This window comes from Tachypleus tridentatus, chromosome 13 (genome assembly GCF_004210375.1).
Source record: "Tachypleus tridentatus isolate NWPU-2018 chromosome 13, ASM421037v1, whole genome shotgun sequence".
Taxonomy (NCBI): Eukaryota; Metazoa; Arthropoda; class Merostomata; order Xiphosura; family Limulidae; genus Tachypleus; species Tachypleus tridentatus.
This window is the reverse complement of record NC_134837.1, coordinates 124131212-124150496: the sequence shown is the minus strand read 5'-3', so window position 1 is coordinate 124150496 and position 19285 is coordinate 124131212. Positions and strand designations below refer to the sequence as shown.

At 37.1% G+C, this 19285-nt stretch overlaps 1 protein-coding gene across 6 annotated transcripts in view; it reads right to left on the bottom strand.

The window, feature by feature from the left end:
- Positions 1-18071, bottom strand: part of LOC143240042 (uncharacterized) — an 80149-nt gene extending 62078 nt beyond the window's left edge. For all 6 annotated transcript variants that reach the window (XR_013021531.1, XR_013021530.1, XM_076481824.1 and 3 more), the window contains exons 1-2: positions 17692-18071; positions 564-653 (exon numbers count right to left, since the gene is read on the bottom strand). Coding sequence is in view for 4 of the 6 variants with exons in the window: in XM_076481824.1 (XP_076337939.1) it covers positions 564-653; positions 17692-17728 (127 nt within the window). In the remaining 2 variants the exon portion in view is untranslated. The remainder of the gene's footprint in view (positions 1-563; positions 654-17691) is intronic.
- Between the last annotated feature and the right edge of the window lie 1214 nt (positions 18072-19285).

Here is a 19285-nt window from a genome sequence, read left to right as displayed (position 1 = left end):
CTTTGTGATTGTTTTTTAAAGAAAAAATTTAGTAAGATTACTTCCAATTCATATAAAACAAAATTTTAATTTAAAATCATTCATGAATTCATGTCTTTATATCTTCAAGCTAATTTTTAATCAATATTTTACTAAACAACTTACTGCAAGAATCCTAGAATTGTAGATACACAACATTAAGAACTAATGTCACAAAACAAATGACCAATAAAAACAGTAAAACAAGAACATTCTTTTCTCATGTCATGCTGAGAAAGTTTACACAAATTCAAACTTGATTTAAGGTGTTTGTCCAAATGATCCTTGAAAGTGGATTCAAACTTATTTTCTGTTTATTTTGGATTGCCATGATGTTTTACCAGTGGTTTTCATATTGTAACAAAACATCCACCTTGGTCTACTCACATAAACTGAAATCTTTGTTAATAAAAGGACACAAGTAGCTCACCGTGGTTTAACAAATCTGGGAAAGTGTAATCACTGCATAAAATTTAAAACACCAAAATGAATAGTTTAAAAATAATCACTTTATTACAAAAAATACACTTGTTAAATAAACATACCTGAATTTCTCTCTCCATCATTTAACTCTGCTGCCAAATCATCGTCATCTGCATTCTCCAACAACTCATCCAGGACGTTAACTTCTTGATCTGTACATAGTTATGTACAAGTACATACGTAAATGTCTTCATCTATACACAGTTAAGTGCAGGTAAATAGTACCACCTTAACTATCCCACTATGGGTTCAGTCACAAGAAACAACCTCATAACCATTTTGTGCTTGTTTACATACTATAACTTTTAATACAGTATGCATTTCTTCAAACAATTTTGCAGATTATCAGTGATAAATACAAGGATTTCATACTGATAATACCAGAATTTTTTGTAACGGCTTGCTCAAGCATTTTTCCACTATTGATTATCCAACATACAAAGTAATTTTAATTTTAAAAATAAAAATTTTTTATGTATAAAAAAATTGTCAAATTTCATATGCAAAATCTCAATAGCCTCCTAATAACATCTAGATAATTCACAAACATTTTTAAAAAAACAACTTTACATCTAATTCGTTATTTTTGCCATTTTATCTCTGTATGTGTTTGGCACATTTGAATAACCTCATAACCACCATAAAGATTAGAAAATAAATATAACTTGTGCTTTCTTTTTGTTCAAGAATGAATACAAATTATAACATTAAACAACAAATGTTTCTTCTAAATAGATTAAATCTTGTAACATAAAACATCTAAATGCATTATTTTTATTCTATTGACCTTCCACACATACCTGACTAACATTACAATGTTTCAATGATGCATCAAATATGCACTCATGTTACTGTATCCAATAATATATGACTCGCCTGTCTTGGCTTTGATTTAGCATAGCAGTCACATTTCAGTTATAATGCACTACATATATAAATTTATTTTCATTATTTACCAATAAATTCTTAAATTTCAGCTAGTTTTCTTAAAACGTAGAACAGTAAAATAAAGAAACATAGAAAACAATGATTTAAACAACTACTTACAATTGGATCTGTATTCTCACCTTACCTTACCTGGCATGCTAAGCCTTGTCAAATTTCATTTGGAAGATATAAAACAAATAACTTTAGGTTTTATATACACATCTTGAAATAAAAAAAAAGTTAAAATTACTCTACCAATATTTCAGAATTTTATTGTAATTTATATGCAAAAAAGGCTCATTTGGGTTGAGAAAATATTTTACGTAGAAGAGCGAACAATGTTTCGACCTTCTTCGGTCATCGTCATTGTAATTTATCAGATTTACTAACTAAACTATATATGGATTTAAAAATTGTTTCTTTGAACACCATTTTCACTTGCCCTTTCCTTTCAAGATTTCAGACAAAATACATAATTTCCCACCTTCAAGAAGTGCAGAAAAACATGCAAGGCAGGGAGGTAGGTATTTCATGGTTATTGGCACAAAGCTACTAGGCTATCTGTGCCAAACAAGATGTGGTACACTATAATGGTATATGGAAATGAAGGTAAAAATACATAAGATATGTAAAATTAAGAACTGTCAGAAAGACTGAAGCATTAAGTTCAAATTTGCTGTCAGTCACCTAAAGTTGGCCTTTCCAGTCCTGGGTTCATGTCAAAATAAAATTAAAATGTGTAAAAGAAATCATGCTGAAACAGTATATAGTCCAATAAAAACCTTAAGTTAAAAAGACCAATGATTTTTAAAAATGTAAAACTATGAGTGAGGCAACCAGTATCACCTGTGACACTGGCTAATGTCAAGGGCAAACCTGACTTATAAATATGTTTAAAATGTCGTTCTTGGTTGTAACAACGGCATGATAATAAAATATGTATGATTGTGATACGAGTGCCACACAGACCACACATTGGTGCATCAGTACCAGATAAAAGGAAGTGATGAGTTAAAAAACTGTGACCAGCGTGTGGTTTGGCCAAAGCAACTTCCTCCCTCGATCTTTACAGAAACAAGATGGCCAAAGAGCTAAAGAAGGCTTGATTTGAAAAAGCTTATTAATTTGCTTCTCACTCCAGGTAGAATGCCAACTGGTGTATAGTCGGGTTTTTATAACTGGACCATAATCCATGTTTAGAACAGGGACAGTGGTGATAGAGCCAGAGCAGATGGACTTTTCTACTCTGTCAGCTACCTCATTCACATGAATATCAACATGAGCTGGTATCTAAAAAACTGGAAAGAGATAGATGATAGAGACAGATGGATCAGCTTGTTTTGGATATTGATAAGAATAGGATAGTAACAAACATGGAATGATGTCAGGGCCAATACACAGCTGAATGAATCAGTATAGATCATACAATTTGTACATTGCATAGTTTCAATATGATTCAGGACAAGAGAAATGGTATACAATTTGACAGTGAACACAGAAACTGTAGAAGGGATTCTGTGTGCTACAACTGAACTGTAACAAACCATGGCAGAACCTTCAGAGTCACCTGAATTTGAACCATCTGTATATATGGGAATGGATGGATCATTTGAAAGATGTTTAGCAAATAAAGAGCAATATTTCCAGTCAAAAGTACCAGCCTTTCTCAGATGACTCAAAGATAGGTCACAGTTGGAGATAGTAATTAGCCGTGATGGAAGAGGCCGAACTGTTGATACTGCTATGCTATTCAAAGATATATCCCACTTTTCTGATTGTGTACAAATACGAAGGCTAAAAGGAACAATGGCATATTTTCTAATACAGAAAAGTGTGGCCCACTGAGGATGAAAAATACAACTCCAAGTAGGATGCTGTGGTAAAGAGTGAAGTTTGGAAGCATACATCAGAGACAGTTGCAAATGGCAAATATACAGAGGGGATTCATGGGACTCCACATACAAACTTTGGACTGGAGAAGTACAAAAGACCCCAGTGCAAAGCTGAAGCCCCTGATGGTCAATAGGATCCAGCATTTTCAGTGCTGAGGTTCTGGCAGAACCATAAACCCAGAGTCAAGTTCAGATTAGATAAGGGAACAATAAATTTTGAGCATGGAATATCGATCTGCTCCTAAGAGGTGGAAGAGAGGACACGAAGGATGTTCAGTGCTCTTATACATTTGACAAGAAGTTGCTTGATATGAGAAATAAAGTTTAATTTACAGTCAAATATAAGATCTAAGAAATTTGACTCAGGGACGAAAGGAAGTACAACATCATTAATACGAAGTTCTGGATCTGGATAAATACCCAGTTGGTGGCAGAAATGTACACAAACAGTTAATCATCATCTCTAAGGCCTTACTGAGACAACTCATCAAAGTAATGGGAAGATAATTCGAAGGAATCTTTGGATCCTTCCCAGGTTTAGAAATAGGGAGTACAATAGCTTGGCACCAAGCATCAGGAAAGACATTCTCCTGCCATATCTAGTTAAAGACAGCCAGGAGAATAGTAAGAGGGGCAGGAGAAAGGTAGCATAGCATCTCATATTGTATATCATCAGTTCCAACTGATGTATTGCCAGACCGATAAAGTGCAAGTTTGAGTTCCACCAGTGTAAGAGGGCGATTGTAGTCATAGGGATGATCAGTAGAAAAAGAAAGAGGCAGATGTTCAACTTGTGTTTTAATAGCTAAGAAGGAAGGGGATGAGTTTGAAGAGCTAGATACATGAGAGAAACATTCAACAATAGTATCAGCAATGCTCTGAGCATCAGCAACTTGATGGCCATTGAATATTATGATAGAAGGGGGCAGAAGTATACCGTCCACTCAACTTCCGAATCTTGTCCCATATGACTTTTAAACTGGTGGTTGAAGAAATGCTGTAGGTATATTTAATCCAAAATTCCTTCTAGCTTTGATGTCTAACTCACCGAGCCTGTGCACAGGCTTGTTGAAAAGCAATACGGTTTGTAAGCATAGGATATCTACAAAATTTATTCCAAGCACAGTTCTGAGCTTTTTGTGTTACAGAACAAGTAGAATTCCACCAAGGGCAGGGATGCTGTGGGAAAGATGTTGAGGTTATGGGGATACAGTGAGTAGCTTTTCAGACAATACAGTTAGTTGCTACTGCTACATAATCATCTGTCGATGATTTACATAAGATGGCAGGATCAAGTTCTGAGAAAGCAGTTGGACTGGTCCAACTTCCACTGAAGCACACATATCTGGTGGTACTGACCATGACCAATCTCTCTTAATATGATAGGGAAATAATCACTACCTTGTGGATTGATGTGAACCTCACAAGAAAAGCAAAAGGGAGCAGATAGAAAGATATATAGCAGTAAATGACTGACTGGGTGCATAAAAAAAGTGTAAGAGCCAGTATTGAAGAGAGACAGGTTGTGATTAAGGAGTATGTGCTCTATAGCACAATCCCTCACATCAACACTAGAACCACCCTAGAGGGGATTATGCCCATTAAGATTCCCCAAAATTAAAAAGGGGTTGGCAGTTACTCACTCTGGGCATCAAGGTCTGAAGGATGATAATTTTTTCCAGGGGTAAGGTAGAAAGGGCAAATAGTGATAGTACAACCCAATGAGATACAGATGGCTACAACCTCCAAGGGCGTATTCAATGACATGGACTGGGTGGGCATATGTTGATCAACCAGCAGTGCTACTCCTCCATATCCTTGTCCTACATGACATGTCATTTCGCTATAACAAGTATTGTTGAACTGTGACTGTATTAGTAGGTTTTAAAAATGTTTCCTGTAAAGAAAGACATTTGGAATGATAAAAGTGAATCAAATCTTTGATGTCATTCATATCTGATTGAAATCCTTGACAGTTCTATTGGATTAACATGGCCATTTTTATTTATTTTGGAGGGGAATATGGCACGGAGACCTGATTGCGACTGCACTGTTTTTTTTCTTTACTGGATGTGGGTCGGTCACTCTTTAGTGATCCTACTCTGGATTGAGTAGGCAGGTCAGAGTTTGTAGACATACATTCCAGTGATTGAGGACATGAATGAATGGGTTGTTTAATTTTTGGGGTGTCAAGAGAGGAAGACTCCATGGAAATACCCGGGCTTGAACAAGGTGAAGTTGGGCAATGACTGGAAGACGTGGTAGGGACAGAGATAGAAGTAGATACTGATCCGTTAACTTTGTTGACTTTGGAGGGTACTAGATTAAGATGTGCTGTTAAGGATTCTGTAGGAGGCATGGAAAGGTCTGTCTGGACTCCTACTGTAGTAGTAGAATGGATTACAGCAGCATAAATCTGAGATGGAATTGGGAATAGTAATTTCTGAGCCTCTAGGTAAGTAATATTATGAACTGTCTTGAGACGTTGTACTTCTTTCTCTTCCACCCATTTAGGGCAAGAAGTAAAATAGGAAGGATGTGGACCATTACGGTTAACACAATGCAGTTCTAGTTGGCATTCGAAAGCTTCATGGTCTTTACCAGCACAATAGGCACATGTCAACAAACCACGGCAAGATGTTTCCGAGTGACCAAATCGTTGACAATGAAAAAATCTAACAGGGTTAGGAATCTAAGGCCGTACTTTATAATTCAAATATTCTGCCTTGATTATGGTAGGAGGACGTGATGTTGTAAATGTTAATATTAGAACATTTGTCGGCTCCATAATCCCATCTCTATGAGTAAAAATTCTGCACATGGCTGTAACACCTTGGCTAGAAAAACCTGCAAGGATCTCTGACTCTGAAAGAATTCAAAATAGAATGATGAGTAACCTCAATGGGTATATTCCCAATGGCCTTTGACTTCAAGAAGAGTTTGGAATGTTGTGATGAAGCTGTTTCCACTGTTTCCCCAGCCCATAATTTTTTTTACCAATTTAGGTGAGCCAGCAAGCCCTTCTAAATTCTTCTGAATAAAAAATGAAGACATCTGCCTTCTGGGTTTTTCAGTTAAGGAATGTATAATTAAAAATCGTGAGACAAATTCAAGTTGTGAGTTTGACATTACAGAGTCATCAATGCGCAGTCGTTTACCAGTAATGGAATTTTTCTCAATGCTGTCATGTTTGTTTATTTTTTCATTTGAGGAGTATCCATAACAAAAAAGAATATTTCAGTGCCCACTGACCCCACCCACCATTGAGCCCTATAAGGGAACGTACTACAGTTCCATATAAGGTCACTGCAGTGACGCCAGGGTTTCGTGAGCACTATACCTGAACACCAGTATCAGACACAACATCCACTACACCTGTTGAGGACATCCTATACTGGCACTCAGTTGACCCTGGCCACTTGTTGGGGGTGGGGGGCACCTCAAGACTGCCCATCTACAGGAATTCAAGCCCAAAGTGGTGTGTTGGAGTTGGACCTCTCAACTGCCAGTATCCTCCCCTTCATGGGTCACAATGCATGGCAAACGCACAGGTGAATGTTCAGATTCCAGAGGAGGTAAACAGAAAGTACAAAACCTTCTTTGGGAGGTCCCCTCACCACGCACAGGAATCCACATTGAGGAGAACCATACAAGAGAAATTCTGAGCTTCTAATTAGTTATAAACACGACAGATAAAACAAAGATTGTAAGCAAGTAGTTCTTAAAACAAAAGAAGTGACGATAGGGCATTGTGTTTTATTCATTAAACACAGTGATATCTTAGCAAACAGAAAAGATGGGAGATTCTTATTTTATATTCTACCTTGCAAATATTGGTACTTTGAGTTTCAAATTCATAAGAAGCAATAAATTTTGTATTTAGAAATCACAAATATCTAATTTGAACTAAAACTGTAATCAATGTTCCATGTGAAAAAAAAAAAAAATGGAAGTTAAAACTTTCTTTAATATTTACTTTTAAATTAAAATCTAGAATTTGGTACCAAACTTAATGACATGCATTCATAAAATAGTAATTCCATAAACTTTTGAATGTAAGTCTATAAATATGATGAAATGCCCTTTCAACCCTGACCAAAGGAAAATCTGCAGTAACAGAGTTAACATGAACATGGTTAAGACAATTTAAAGATGTTAACATTTTCATATGCACATGTTTAAGCATATATAAAGGTGTTAATGTTTCAGTATATATATATATATATAGTTAAGTGAGAATAGACATTAATACTTTAATTTATACAAGATTACACATGTGTAATTAACTTCTGAAATTAAAAACCATTTTATTTCAGCTAAATGCATTACATACCACATTTACCTGAAACTGCTTATTTCAACTTTAGTTCATTCTATATACATTAACAGTTTCAATATATAATTGATTGATTGATTTAGTGTTTTATGGCACAAAGCAGCGAGGCTATCTGCGCCAGACATTCGGTAAAAATGTAAAAAAATAAAATAAATAAATAAATAAATGTAGTAATAGACATAAATGGAAATGAAGGTAAAACAAAAAAGTATAAAACCAATGTTGACACCTAGTCTACAATGTTAAGATAGAAGGCAGAGTATAAGAAGTTGTAAGGTATTTACTCTAGCAAAAAGGTAATGATCATAACCCACCAGGAAGATTAACAGGTAAGTTCAAGAACCACCGTCAATCACCTGAAGTTGGCCTTTCCAGTCCTGGTTCCGGGTTATGTGTCATAGCAGCTATTATCAAAATGTAAAAGAATAAAAGTTTTAAAAGACACTCAGCAAAATCGTAATAATGAGTAGCCAAATGTCCAGTAAAAGATAAAAATGTCAAGTAAATGGAGTAAAATTTGTAAAAGTAATTGAAGATAAAAGCAAAACGGCAATTAAAACAGAAAATGGCGTAAAAACCAATGTTGACATCCAGTCAACAAAGTTGTAAAGAACTACCTGTAGCAGAATGGTAATGATCGTAACCCACCAGGAAGACTAACAGGTAAGTATAAAAACCACCGTCAGTCACCTGAAGTTGGTCTTTCCAGTCCTGGTTCTGAGTTATGAGTCAATATGGCCAGTACTAAAAGTTAAGTAGTAAAAGTGTGAAATGATATGCAGCAAAAGTATAATAACAACTTCAGGGGATGACTAACGAGTAGTTCAAGCGGATAGTTCAAACAGGAGCGTTAGTCACCTGAAGTTGGCCTTTCCAGTCCTGGTGTCGAGTTATTTAATGTTCTGGCCATTGTCCAATGTCAAATTGAAGGAGAGAGATTAAAACTGTAAAAAAGGAACCACAATTAAAAAAAGGTTAATGGCCATTAAAAAATTAAAAACATTATCAAGGTGGACAGAGTCACCATCACCAATAACTCTGTCCAATGTTACAGATTGACCCTGGGAAAAAATATGTTTAAAATATTGCCGTCGTTGAGAATTGTAACGATGGCAAGAAAGTAAAACGTGGCTGATAGTGATTTGAGTGTTACACAAACTACACATTGGTGCATCAGTTCCAGATAAAAGAAAATGATGAGTTAAAAAACTGTGACCAATGCGTAGCCTAGTGAGAACAACTTCCTCCTTCCAAACTTTATGGAAGCTAGATGGCCAAAGTCCAATTTTGGGTTTGATTTGAAAAAGTTTGTTGTCCGTTGCTCATTCCAAGTGGACTGCCAGCTGGCACGGAGCCGAGCCTTGAAGACAACACCATAGTCCATGTAATGGAATAGGCATAGGAGTGATGGTGCTGAAGCAGACATATTTAGCTGCCATGTCTGCAAGCTCGTTCCATGAATACCAACATGGCCTGGTATCCAGAAAAACTGGATTGAAGTAGCTGCTAATGAGAAATGGGCCAGTCGGTTTGAATATCAGCAAGAATAGGATGTGAGCTAGCGTGTAGCAATTCCAAGGCAAGTACAGAACTAAGCGAATCAGTATAAATAGTGCAGTTGGAGTACTGCTCAGCTGCAATATGATCCAGGGCAAGAGATATGGCATACAGTTCAGCAGTGAACACAGAAGCTGTAGAAGGGATTCTGCACAACTACTGACCCATAGCAAACCATAGCAGAGCCCACTGAATTACCTGATTTGGAACCATCTGTATAAATGGGAACTGAATGATTGTTTGAAAGATATTCATTGAATAAAAGACGGTATTTCCAATCTGGAGTATCTGCCTTTTTTAGGTGACTGAAAGAAAGGTCACATTTGGGGGCTGTAATAAGCCATGGTGGGATGGCCCGACCTGTGGAATCTGCAATGTTATCCAAGGACAGACCCAATTCATCCAATTGCTCCCGGATGTGAAGGCCAAACGGAGCAATGACAGATCGTCTGTTCTGAAAAAGTACCGCCCACCGAGGAAGGAAAACACATTTCCAGGTGGGATGCTTTGGTAAGGAATGAAGTTTCAAGTATATTGTAAAGATAGTTGCAAGCGGTGAAGGTGTAGAGAAGGTTCATGAGATTCAATGTATATACTTTGAACTGGAGAGGTACGGAAAGCCCCAGTGCAGAGTCGAAGTCCTTGGTGATGAACGGGGTCCAGCATCTTTAAGGCCGAGGGTCTGGCAGAGCCATAGACCATTGATCCATAATCGAGTTTCGATCTAATAAGAGCACGATATACCTTTAACATTGAACAGCAATCTGCCCCCCCCAACTGGTAGAAGAGAAGAACACGGAGGATGTTCAGTGCTCTTGTGCATTTGATCCGAAGCTGCTTTAAGTGTGGTATAAAGGTCAGTTTACGATCAAAGATAAGCCCCAAGAACTTGGTCTCCGGGACCACTGGCAGCAAAACTTCACCGATATGAAGTTCAGGATCAGGGTGAATACCCGGTCGACGGCAAAAGTGCAGGCATACAGTTTTGGAGAAAAATTAAAGCCGTTCGCCAGAGTCCACTTCCGTACACAATTGAGGGCGGTTTGTAGTTACCGCTTTAATATATCTCATGTTTGATGACTGACATGAGATGTGAAAGTCGTCGACATACAGCCCATTCACAACAGTGAGAGGGAGTTGTTCAGTGATGGCATTTATCTTTATACTGAAGAGTGTAACACTCAATACACAGCCTTGAGGGACTCCAAGTTCCTGTACAAAAGAACGGGAAAGTGTCGAACCCACACAAACTTGGAATCTCCTGTCCATTAAAAATTTTTTAATAAACATGGGTAGATGGCCACGTAACCCATATGTATGGAGGTCTCAAAAGCGCCATACATCCATGTTGTGTCGTAAGCCTTCTCTATGTCAAAGAATATTGATACAAGATGTTGGCAGTTGAGAAAGGCTTCTCTGATAGATGTTTCAAGGCAATTAGGTGGTCTGTGGTGGAGTGCTGTCGACGGAACCCACACTGTGTGGGCGAGAGGAGGTTGTTTGATTCAAGGAACCAAACAAGACGAGCATTAACCATCCTTTCTAATGTCTTACAGAGACAGCTCGTCAAAGCAATTGGACGGTAGTTTGAAGGAATCTTGGGATCTTTCCCTGGCTTAGAGAAAGGTAAAATAATAGCCTGGCCAGGCATCAGGAAAAACATTCTCCTGCGAGATCCGGTTGAAAACAATCAGAAGGGCATCAAGAGAAGCAGGAGATAGATGGTGCAGCATGTCATAATAAATATCATCAGGTCCAACAGACATACTGGCAGACCGATGAAGGGCCATTTTTAGTTCCACCAGGGTAAAGGGACAATTATAGTCAAAGAAACAGTCAGTTTGAAAGGAAAGAGGTGATCGCTCTGCCCGAGTCTTGAGGGCCAAGAAGGTGGAGGAACAAGCAGAAGTGCTAGATACCTGGCAAAAGCTTTCACCTAGAGTGTTAGCGATGTTCCGAACATCAGTCACCTCCTGACCATCAGAGAGTAAGATCGAGAGGGGATAGAATTGTAGTGTCCATTAACCTTTGAATCCTGTCCCATATGATCTTGGAACTGGTGGTATAAGATATACTGGTTGTGAACTTAATCCAAGATTCCTTCTGGCTGTGACGTCTTACCCACCTAGCATGTGCACGGGCCCGTTGGAAAGCAACCCGGTTTGAAAGTGTGGGATATCTACGAAAAGTATCCCAGGCCCGCTTTTGAGCCTTCCATGCTAAGTGGCAAGCAGGATTCCACCACGGACGAGGATATCGTGGAAAACGTGTTGAGGTTTTAGGAATACACTGAGCAGCTGCATGTGTAATACAGTCAGTTACCGCTGCTACACAGTCGTCTATTGATGGCTGATTTACGATGGCAGGATCAAGTTCTGCAAGAGCAGTGAAAGTGGACCAGTCTGCCTGATCCAGCTCCCACCGGGCATGCGGGTAGGGTGGCATCGACCACAGCCAGTCTCTCTCAAAAGGATCGGAAAATGATCACTGCCTAGTGGATTACTGTCAACCCTCCATGAAAAATGGGAGAATAATGAAGGGGAGCAAACTGAGAGATCAATAGCGGTAAAGGACTGACTAGGTGCATGAAAGTAAGTGGAAGAACCAGTATTGAAAAAGAAAGATTGTGATCAGAGAGCATCCGCTCTACAGATCGCCCCTCCCATCAATAATAGCACTTCCCAGAGGGGTGATGTCCATTAAGATCCCCTAGGATTAGAAATGGAGATGGCAATTGTTCAACGAGAGCATCAAGATCTGATTGATCATATGTCTTTCCAGGGGACAGGTACAGAGAACAAACAGTGATGGTATGACCCAAGGAAACACGGATGGCTACAGCCTCCAAGGGTGTGTTGAGTGACAAAGACAGGGTGGGCACGTGTTGATCAACCAACAGTGCCACCCCTCCATGTACTCAACCATCACACAACCTGTCATTTCTGTACAGAGAAAACTGCCGAATGGAGACAACATCAGCAGTTTTGAGAAATGTTTCTTGTAAAGAAAGACAAACAGGATGGTAGGAAGCAATCACATAAGAACGTAAACCTCGACAGTTCCATTGTATCAAGGTGGCCATTTTTAAGAACGGGTAGGTGAAGTGGCTGGAGAACCCTTCGGTTTACGACCACGTCTTTTTTCTTTACTGTCTTTAGTCGGAGGAGGTCTATCAACCTCCATGGATCCTGCTCTGGGTCGGGTGGGCAGGTTTTTGTTATTGGAAGGGGAATCCAGTGACTGAGGACCCGAACGAATAATTGTTTTGTCTCTTGTGGTGGGAGAAAAAGATGTATCAGAAGAAATGCCTGTATTTGAAACTGAAGGACGTGGATCTTGAGGTTTGTTGGAAGGTATGGGAGGAACAGAGATGGGTGTGGAAGTCGATTCATCAACCTTTTTAACCACGGAGGTCAAAAGGCTTTTCATTTGTTTTGAAAACGATTCCCTTGGAGGAACAGAAAGATCTGTCTGCACTCCCACTGTAGTTGTGGAATGAAGTGCAGCAGCATATGTCCGAGATGGAGTTGTGGACAGCAATTTCCGAGCCTCAGGATAACTAATGTTATGTGTCGTTTTCAAGCGCTGCACCTCTTTTACTCCAACCATTTTGGGCAAGAATGAAAGTAAGAGGGGTGAGAACAATTGCAGTTTACGCAATGTGGGTTCATGTCACAGTCATAGGCATCGTGGTCCTTGCCTCCACAATGAGCACATGTCAGGGAACCACGACAGGATGTCTTTGAGTGGCGAATCTCTGACATTGGAAACATCGAAGAGGGTTTGGTATGTATGGCGAACTCTGCAAATGAGATAACCTGCCTTGATGGTGGCAGGTGCACGGGTGAAGTAAATGTTAAAATGAGGGTATTTGTTGGCAGTGTAATTCCATCTTTGCGAGTGGAGATGCGCCTCACTGCAGAAACTCCTTGAGTGGAGAGACCAGCAAGAATCTCTGACTCGGGAACGTTCTTCAAATCCCTTTCAACAATAACTCCTTGTGAAGAATTCAAGGTAGCATGGGTGTAACCTCAATAGGTATATCCCCAATTGCCTTTGAATTCAAGAGGAGTTCACTGTGTTGGGATGTGGATGTTTCAACCAATATGTCACCAGATTGAAGTTTCTTTACTGATTTTGGAGAGCCAGCAAGTCCCTCTAGTCCCTTTTGAATAAAAAAAGGGGACATTTGCCCTAAAGGTTTTTCGAAAGAGAATGTAATATAAGAAAATGAGGTAACGTGTGTTACTGATGTTGAAGATTGCTGTTCTGAGTATTCAAGACGTGGTCGCTACCCATTGTGTTTTTTTACAATTTTATTTAAATTTTTAGAGGATCCATAGGAAAAGAAAAAATTTCGGTACCCACTGACCCCACCCACCATGGAGCCCTACAAGGGGACGCACTACAAAGTCACGCAAGGACAATGCAGCAATGCCAGGGTTTCGTGAGCACTATACCCAAACACCAGCATCAGGCACAATGTCCACAACACCCATTGAGAACTTCCAACACTGGTACTTGGTTGACTCTAGCCCAAGTGGACCAGCCGATTGACCCAAGGGGCCACCCAAAGGCTGCCCGTCTACAGGAATTCGAGGCCAAAGTGGTGTGTTAGGGTTGGACCCCTCAACCACCAGGATCCTCTCCTTCCCTTCACGGGTCACCACGCACGGCAAACACGTGGGTGGATGTTTAGATCCCAGAGAAGGTAACCAGATAGAACAGAACCTTCCCTGGGAGGTCCCCTCACCACGTACAGGAATCCACACCGAGGGGTTCAATATATAAATATTGTCCCTTGCAACATTTCATTCTGTAAAAGTAAAATGCTCACAGTTAAATATATAGAACTCTGAGATGAAAGAAGGATATGAAAGTATATTTCTACATGTTGCATACTTTTACCTTTATTCACTTTACTTGGTAATTCTACCCCATAACCTCTATCTATGAAGATAATATAGTTTATTGCATTGTCACAAATAGGCTTCTGTGAAATGAAAATATTAATCTAATACATTAATGTTGCTGTTTTTTACATTTTTACATGATTCTTAATTGAAGTTTTTCTTTCCAATGTTTCTATCCTTTATGAAAAAGGAATTCTCAGCAAGTGATGCTAATATGGTAAAAAATATTAATTAACTGTGGCATTAGTATACAGAGTTCCTCAACAGTTTGCAGGTAATACAATCCAGTGACTATATGCTATATTCAGGAGACACCTGGAAGCAAGTTTAAGATTTGGAAAAGACAAGCTAGGCTCTGGTTAATACAGTTTATTTTTTAACCCTTTGCTATGGGCTCAGTATAATATACACGTTTGTCTATATTTTTGCACACCAAGTATTTGCACTATAACAAAGCATATATATCTTCACAAAACTTTTAGTAGAGATTACAAGTATTTTATAACAAAAAATCAGATTTTTGAATGAAATATTTTTACTAAATAATTGTTTGTGAAAATAGTGTTTCATTACTAGTCTGAGTGCAAAGTGATTTCATGTCATGATTAAAAAAACTATTCTTCATCCATAAAATCTTAAACATTATTTCTGTAATCTCTGAAACCTCTTAAATATATTTCAAACATTTGTTTTCAGTAAGACTTTATATTTTGTTATTTTCTATAACTTATACTGGGTCTGTCACTTGACTAATCTTGTAGCAATCATAAAAAAAAAAAAGAAATAAATATAAATTGTGCATTTTTGTGCAAGAATGACTATGTATTATAACACAAAAATATAAATGTTTAGTCTAAGTAGCTTAAGTCTCATAACACTAAATATTTACATATATATTGGTTATTTTTTATTATACTGACCTTCCAGTCATGTCTGACTAACATTACATAACTTGCACTGACATGGTACATGTCCACTCATGTATCCAGTAATATAAAACTGACCTTTAGTCACTGTCTTGGCTGTAATTTAGTGGACTAATATTTTATAATATAGTCACATTTCAATTATTATATATATATATATACATATATATTATTACAATATAAAAATAAATTAAAATTATTTTTCTTAAAATATAGAACAAAAAATCAAGAAGCAAAGCAAACAATTATCGCTTCTCACTATGACTTTTGTACTCAATTGTTGCTGGACACAGGTTTCTCAACCTTTCAAAATATTGCATGTGGAAGATATCAAACAAAATTTTTTAAAGTTTTGTATATATACAGTTGAATAACCAAACAATTATAAATAACTACACTGATAACATAGAGTTACACTATAATTTATTAACCTTAGTAGCTAAGATGTATTTAAGTTCTAAAAATATATGGAACTTTTAGCAAACTAAAGATACAACCCACCTCACTGAAATCTTGGATTGAAATAACGTGGTAGACTTTTCACAGATTATAGTGGCTGAGAAAAACCACTCTGGGGACATTCTAAACTGTTGATTGCTTATTCACATTATATATTGTAGTATGAATATATAAAAGACCATTTAAAAAAATTGGAAAGAGTTGAATGGGGCCACCATATTTGATTCAGTACATAACCAATATTTCAGCAAAATAAAAAGATACAAGGTTCTTATTTTATATTCTAGCTTGATAATATTACTGATTTAAGTTCCTAATTTGTATGAAACTATAGACTTAGTATTTTGACATCACAAACATCTAATTTTAAACAGAACTACATTCAACATACCATAACTCATATATATTAAATTTTGGATTACAAGCTACAATTTAATTCCAAATTTATTGACATAAATTCATAAACAAATAATATTGTTTCCCATTGTTGTAGATTCAATTACTGATTTTTATATCAAGTTCTCAATAATGTATTTATTTTATAATTGTAAATCTCGTATTTGTTTTGTTGATTTCACTGCTTTTAGAATAAGCTAGTTGGCTTTTCAAAAGTTATTGTGTTAATCAGAAGGTTTAATTTAACATAATAAATACTATTTCCTCTTTACATTCATTTATGCATATTTTTTCATATTTTTGTGACTTTCTTTATCCATTCACAATGATAAGGCCTAAAGTAAACACAGCTTAGGAAAACTGCTCTTGTTGGCACTTGCCTGTGGTTTCTCAAAGCTGATAAAGGTAATTTACCTAACAATAAGACCACTGCAGATGAGAATAGTGTGTTAAAATTGATAAAACTATGCTTCTATTAAAGTACAAGTTTCAAATTGGCAACTTTTCTTTCAAAACTATTTAATCTTTTCTTTTAGAGGCTATAAGCTGCATATTATTGTGTAAATTTACAAACACTTAAGCTTTCATTCATAGTTCACAGAAATAAAAACAAAATTTCCATCACAAAATTCCAAACCACATTTACTGGCAACTTCTAATATTTCAAAATATATTTTGAACTTCAGATACCATACGAAAAATAAAGTACACAGTTTTCACCTTTGAAATTTTAAGAAAAACTATAGAAAAACATCTACGAGTTTTATTCTATAATACCTTTACTTGTGATACATTTTGTCTCTCAGAAAAAGTTGCATCCAGCCAGGTGTTATTCTCTTAAAACAACCATCTTGGTGCATTTGTCTTACCAACACCTAATTTTAACATAGTTTAATAATATAAGATGAAATTGCACAAAGAAGTCGCACAGGTAATGACATTTGTCTTTGTTATGATTTTAAAGAGGTCAAAGCTACAAGAAAAAATTTACAACATATGTAACAGGGAGCTCTGAATCTAAAGATATTGCATGGTCAATCATTACAAGGAACAGTTGTTAACAGTGTTTTGAGTCGGGTAGTGAATGAAATTGCATACACTGTATCAAATAATAGGCTTTATTAACCAAAAATTACCTGTGAGGATTTTATCACCATCAATAAATATATGAATGAAAAAAAAAACTGTTCTTCCTTCATGTTTTAGAAAAACGTGGTGTACTACAAAACATCTTTCTCGCATACACAAAAAAAAGTCTCAAGTTGCTGAGGGTTGGTTTTAACATTGTTTAAGTACATTTAAATTTAGAGATTGGTGCAATTGAGATGGACCATTAACTTCCTTGTTGTTTCAAAACATTATTTTTAGGATAGAACTTGTTTCGACCTTATTTTCAGTGAGTGAGTTACTTATTTTCTGAGTGAAACCTGGCACTCCTGGGCTCAACAAGCAAACATCGTCCCAACTTCCACTGTTGAAGAAAGGAATCAAATTGTCCTATTCAGGTCTGTTCGATCTCATGACATCACGCCTTTAGCAGAAAAATCTTGAGACTTTAGCTTAGCACAAAATTATTTTTCAAGTTTCTGTACTACAACTTACACAGAATTCTGAGTAGTTTAATAAAATTAAAAACTTGTAACTAACAATGTAAGCCTGGTCCAACATTGAGGATACGTTAGGCTTACACAGTTACATCCAAGCTAAGCTTAAATAATACGTCTTTAAAACATTTTAATATTACCATGCAAATTAAAACCATCAGAAGTATAATTAACGCTTACCTTTGTTATCTCCTGCCAAATCACCCATCATTTGCATAAATTATGTTTTCGTTAAACTTAAACAATAACTGAAACAATGCTAAACTACAGGCTTTGAGAGATACAGTATTAACATCACTACGCATGCGCAAAATTCTTGAAACGGTTTGTTTGTTTGGAAATTTCGCACAAAGCTACTCGAGGGCTATCTGTGCTAGCCGTCCCTAATTTAGCAGTGTAAGACTAGAGGGAAGGCAGCTAGTCATCACCACCCACCACTAACTCTTGGGCTACTCTTTTACTAACGAATAGTGGGATTGACCGTCACATTATATACCCCCACGGCTGGGAGGGCGAGCATGTTTAGCGCGACGCGGGCGCGAACCCGCGACCCTCGGATTACGAGTCGCACGCCTTACGCGCTAGGCCATGCCGGGCCTCTTGAAACGGAAATTGCAGGATAATAAAAAACACAATACTGAGCGTAGTCAGATAACCACATAAAAAACTCAGAAATGTGTTGAAAGTATTTTTTTCGTTATCAAGTCTTCTGATAGTTTATAACATAGACTGTTTTTTAACTAATGATTTTGTTGTTGTATTTTTACGGTCAGTTATATGACCTCACAAAATTTACGTCCTTATATTTTCGAAAATTAAATTAATAACCGAATAACAAGAGATCTGACTCCCGTTCTTTGTCAATAAACAAAGAAATGTAATCATCAGATTTTACTTTAATTAATGAAACATTTCTTAAACTATTGTAAAACAGTCGTCCCCATCACCTATCGGAGAATTCAAATAGCCTTAACTGGAGTTGGGTATGGCTTTTCCCAATTTTAAGTTCATCACTTCGTATTATTTTGTACACAGAATCTGATAAAAACAACTGATATTTCAGTTCCCTGAATATTCTATTCACTTCAAGTATTTCAATTAAATAACCGTTGATATTATTTATAAAGTCTGTACCTTAGTAAAATTAGTTACTTAAGTTACAAGACACAACCACTGATATCACTCTGCCGTCCCCCGCTGATGGTAAGCCTACAGATTTACAATGCTAAAATCAGGGGTTAGATTTCCCTCCGTGGACACAGTAGATACCCCGATGTGCTTTTAACTTAATGAAGGAACTGATAATAGTGAGGATAACTTATTGAAAAAAAAAACACATCTGGGAATCCGCTGTCCAGGACGTTAAAATATTATGCTTACTATTTTTTTAGTGTGTGTGTATAGCAAAGCCACATCGGCCTATCTGCTGAGCTTACCGAGGAAATCAAACCCCTGATTTTAGCGTTGTAAATCCGTAGACATACCGCTGTACTAATGGGGGGCACTTTTTTATTGCCTTCCCGCTAGTACAGCGACAAGTCTACGGATTTACAACGCTAAACTCAGGGGTTCAATTCTTCTTGGTAGGCTCAGCAGATAGCCCGATGTGGCTTTGCTATAAGAAAACACACACGCACTTTTTATTACTTTAAAACATTTAATATCTGTAGTTGTGAGCATTGTGGTTTTCTGTTGTTCAGTAAGTGAATGACACAAGATGGTAAAAATAAGTACACAAAACAACGTTAGAAAAAACATGTTTTAATAGATAGTG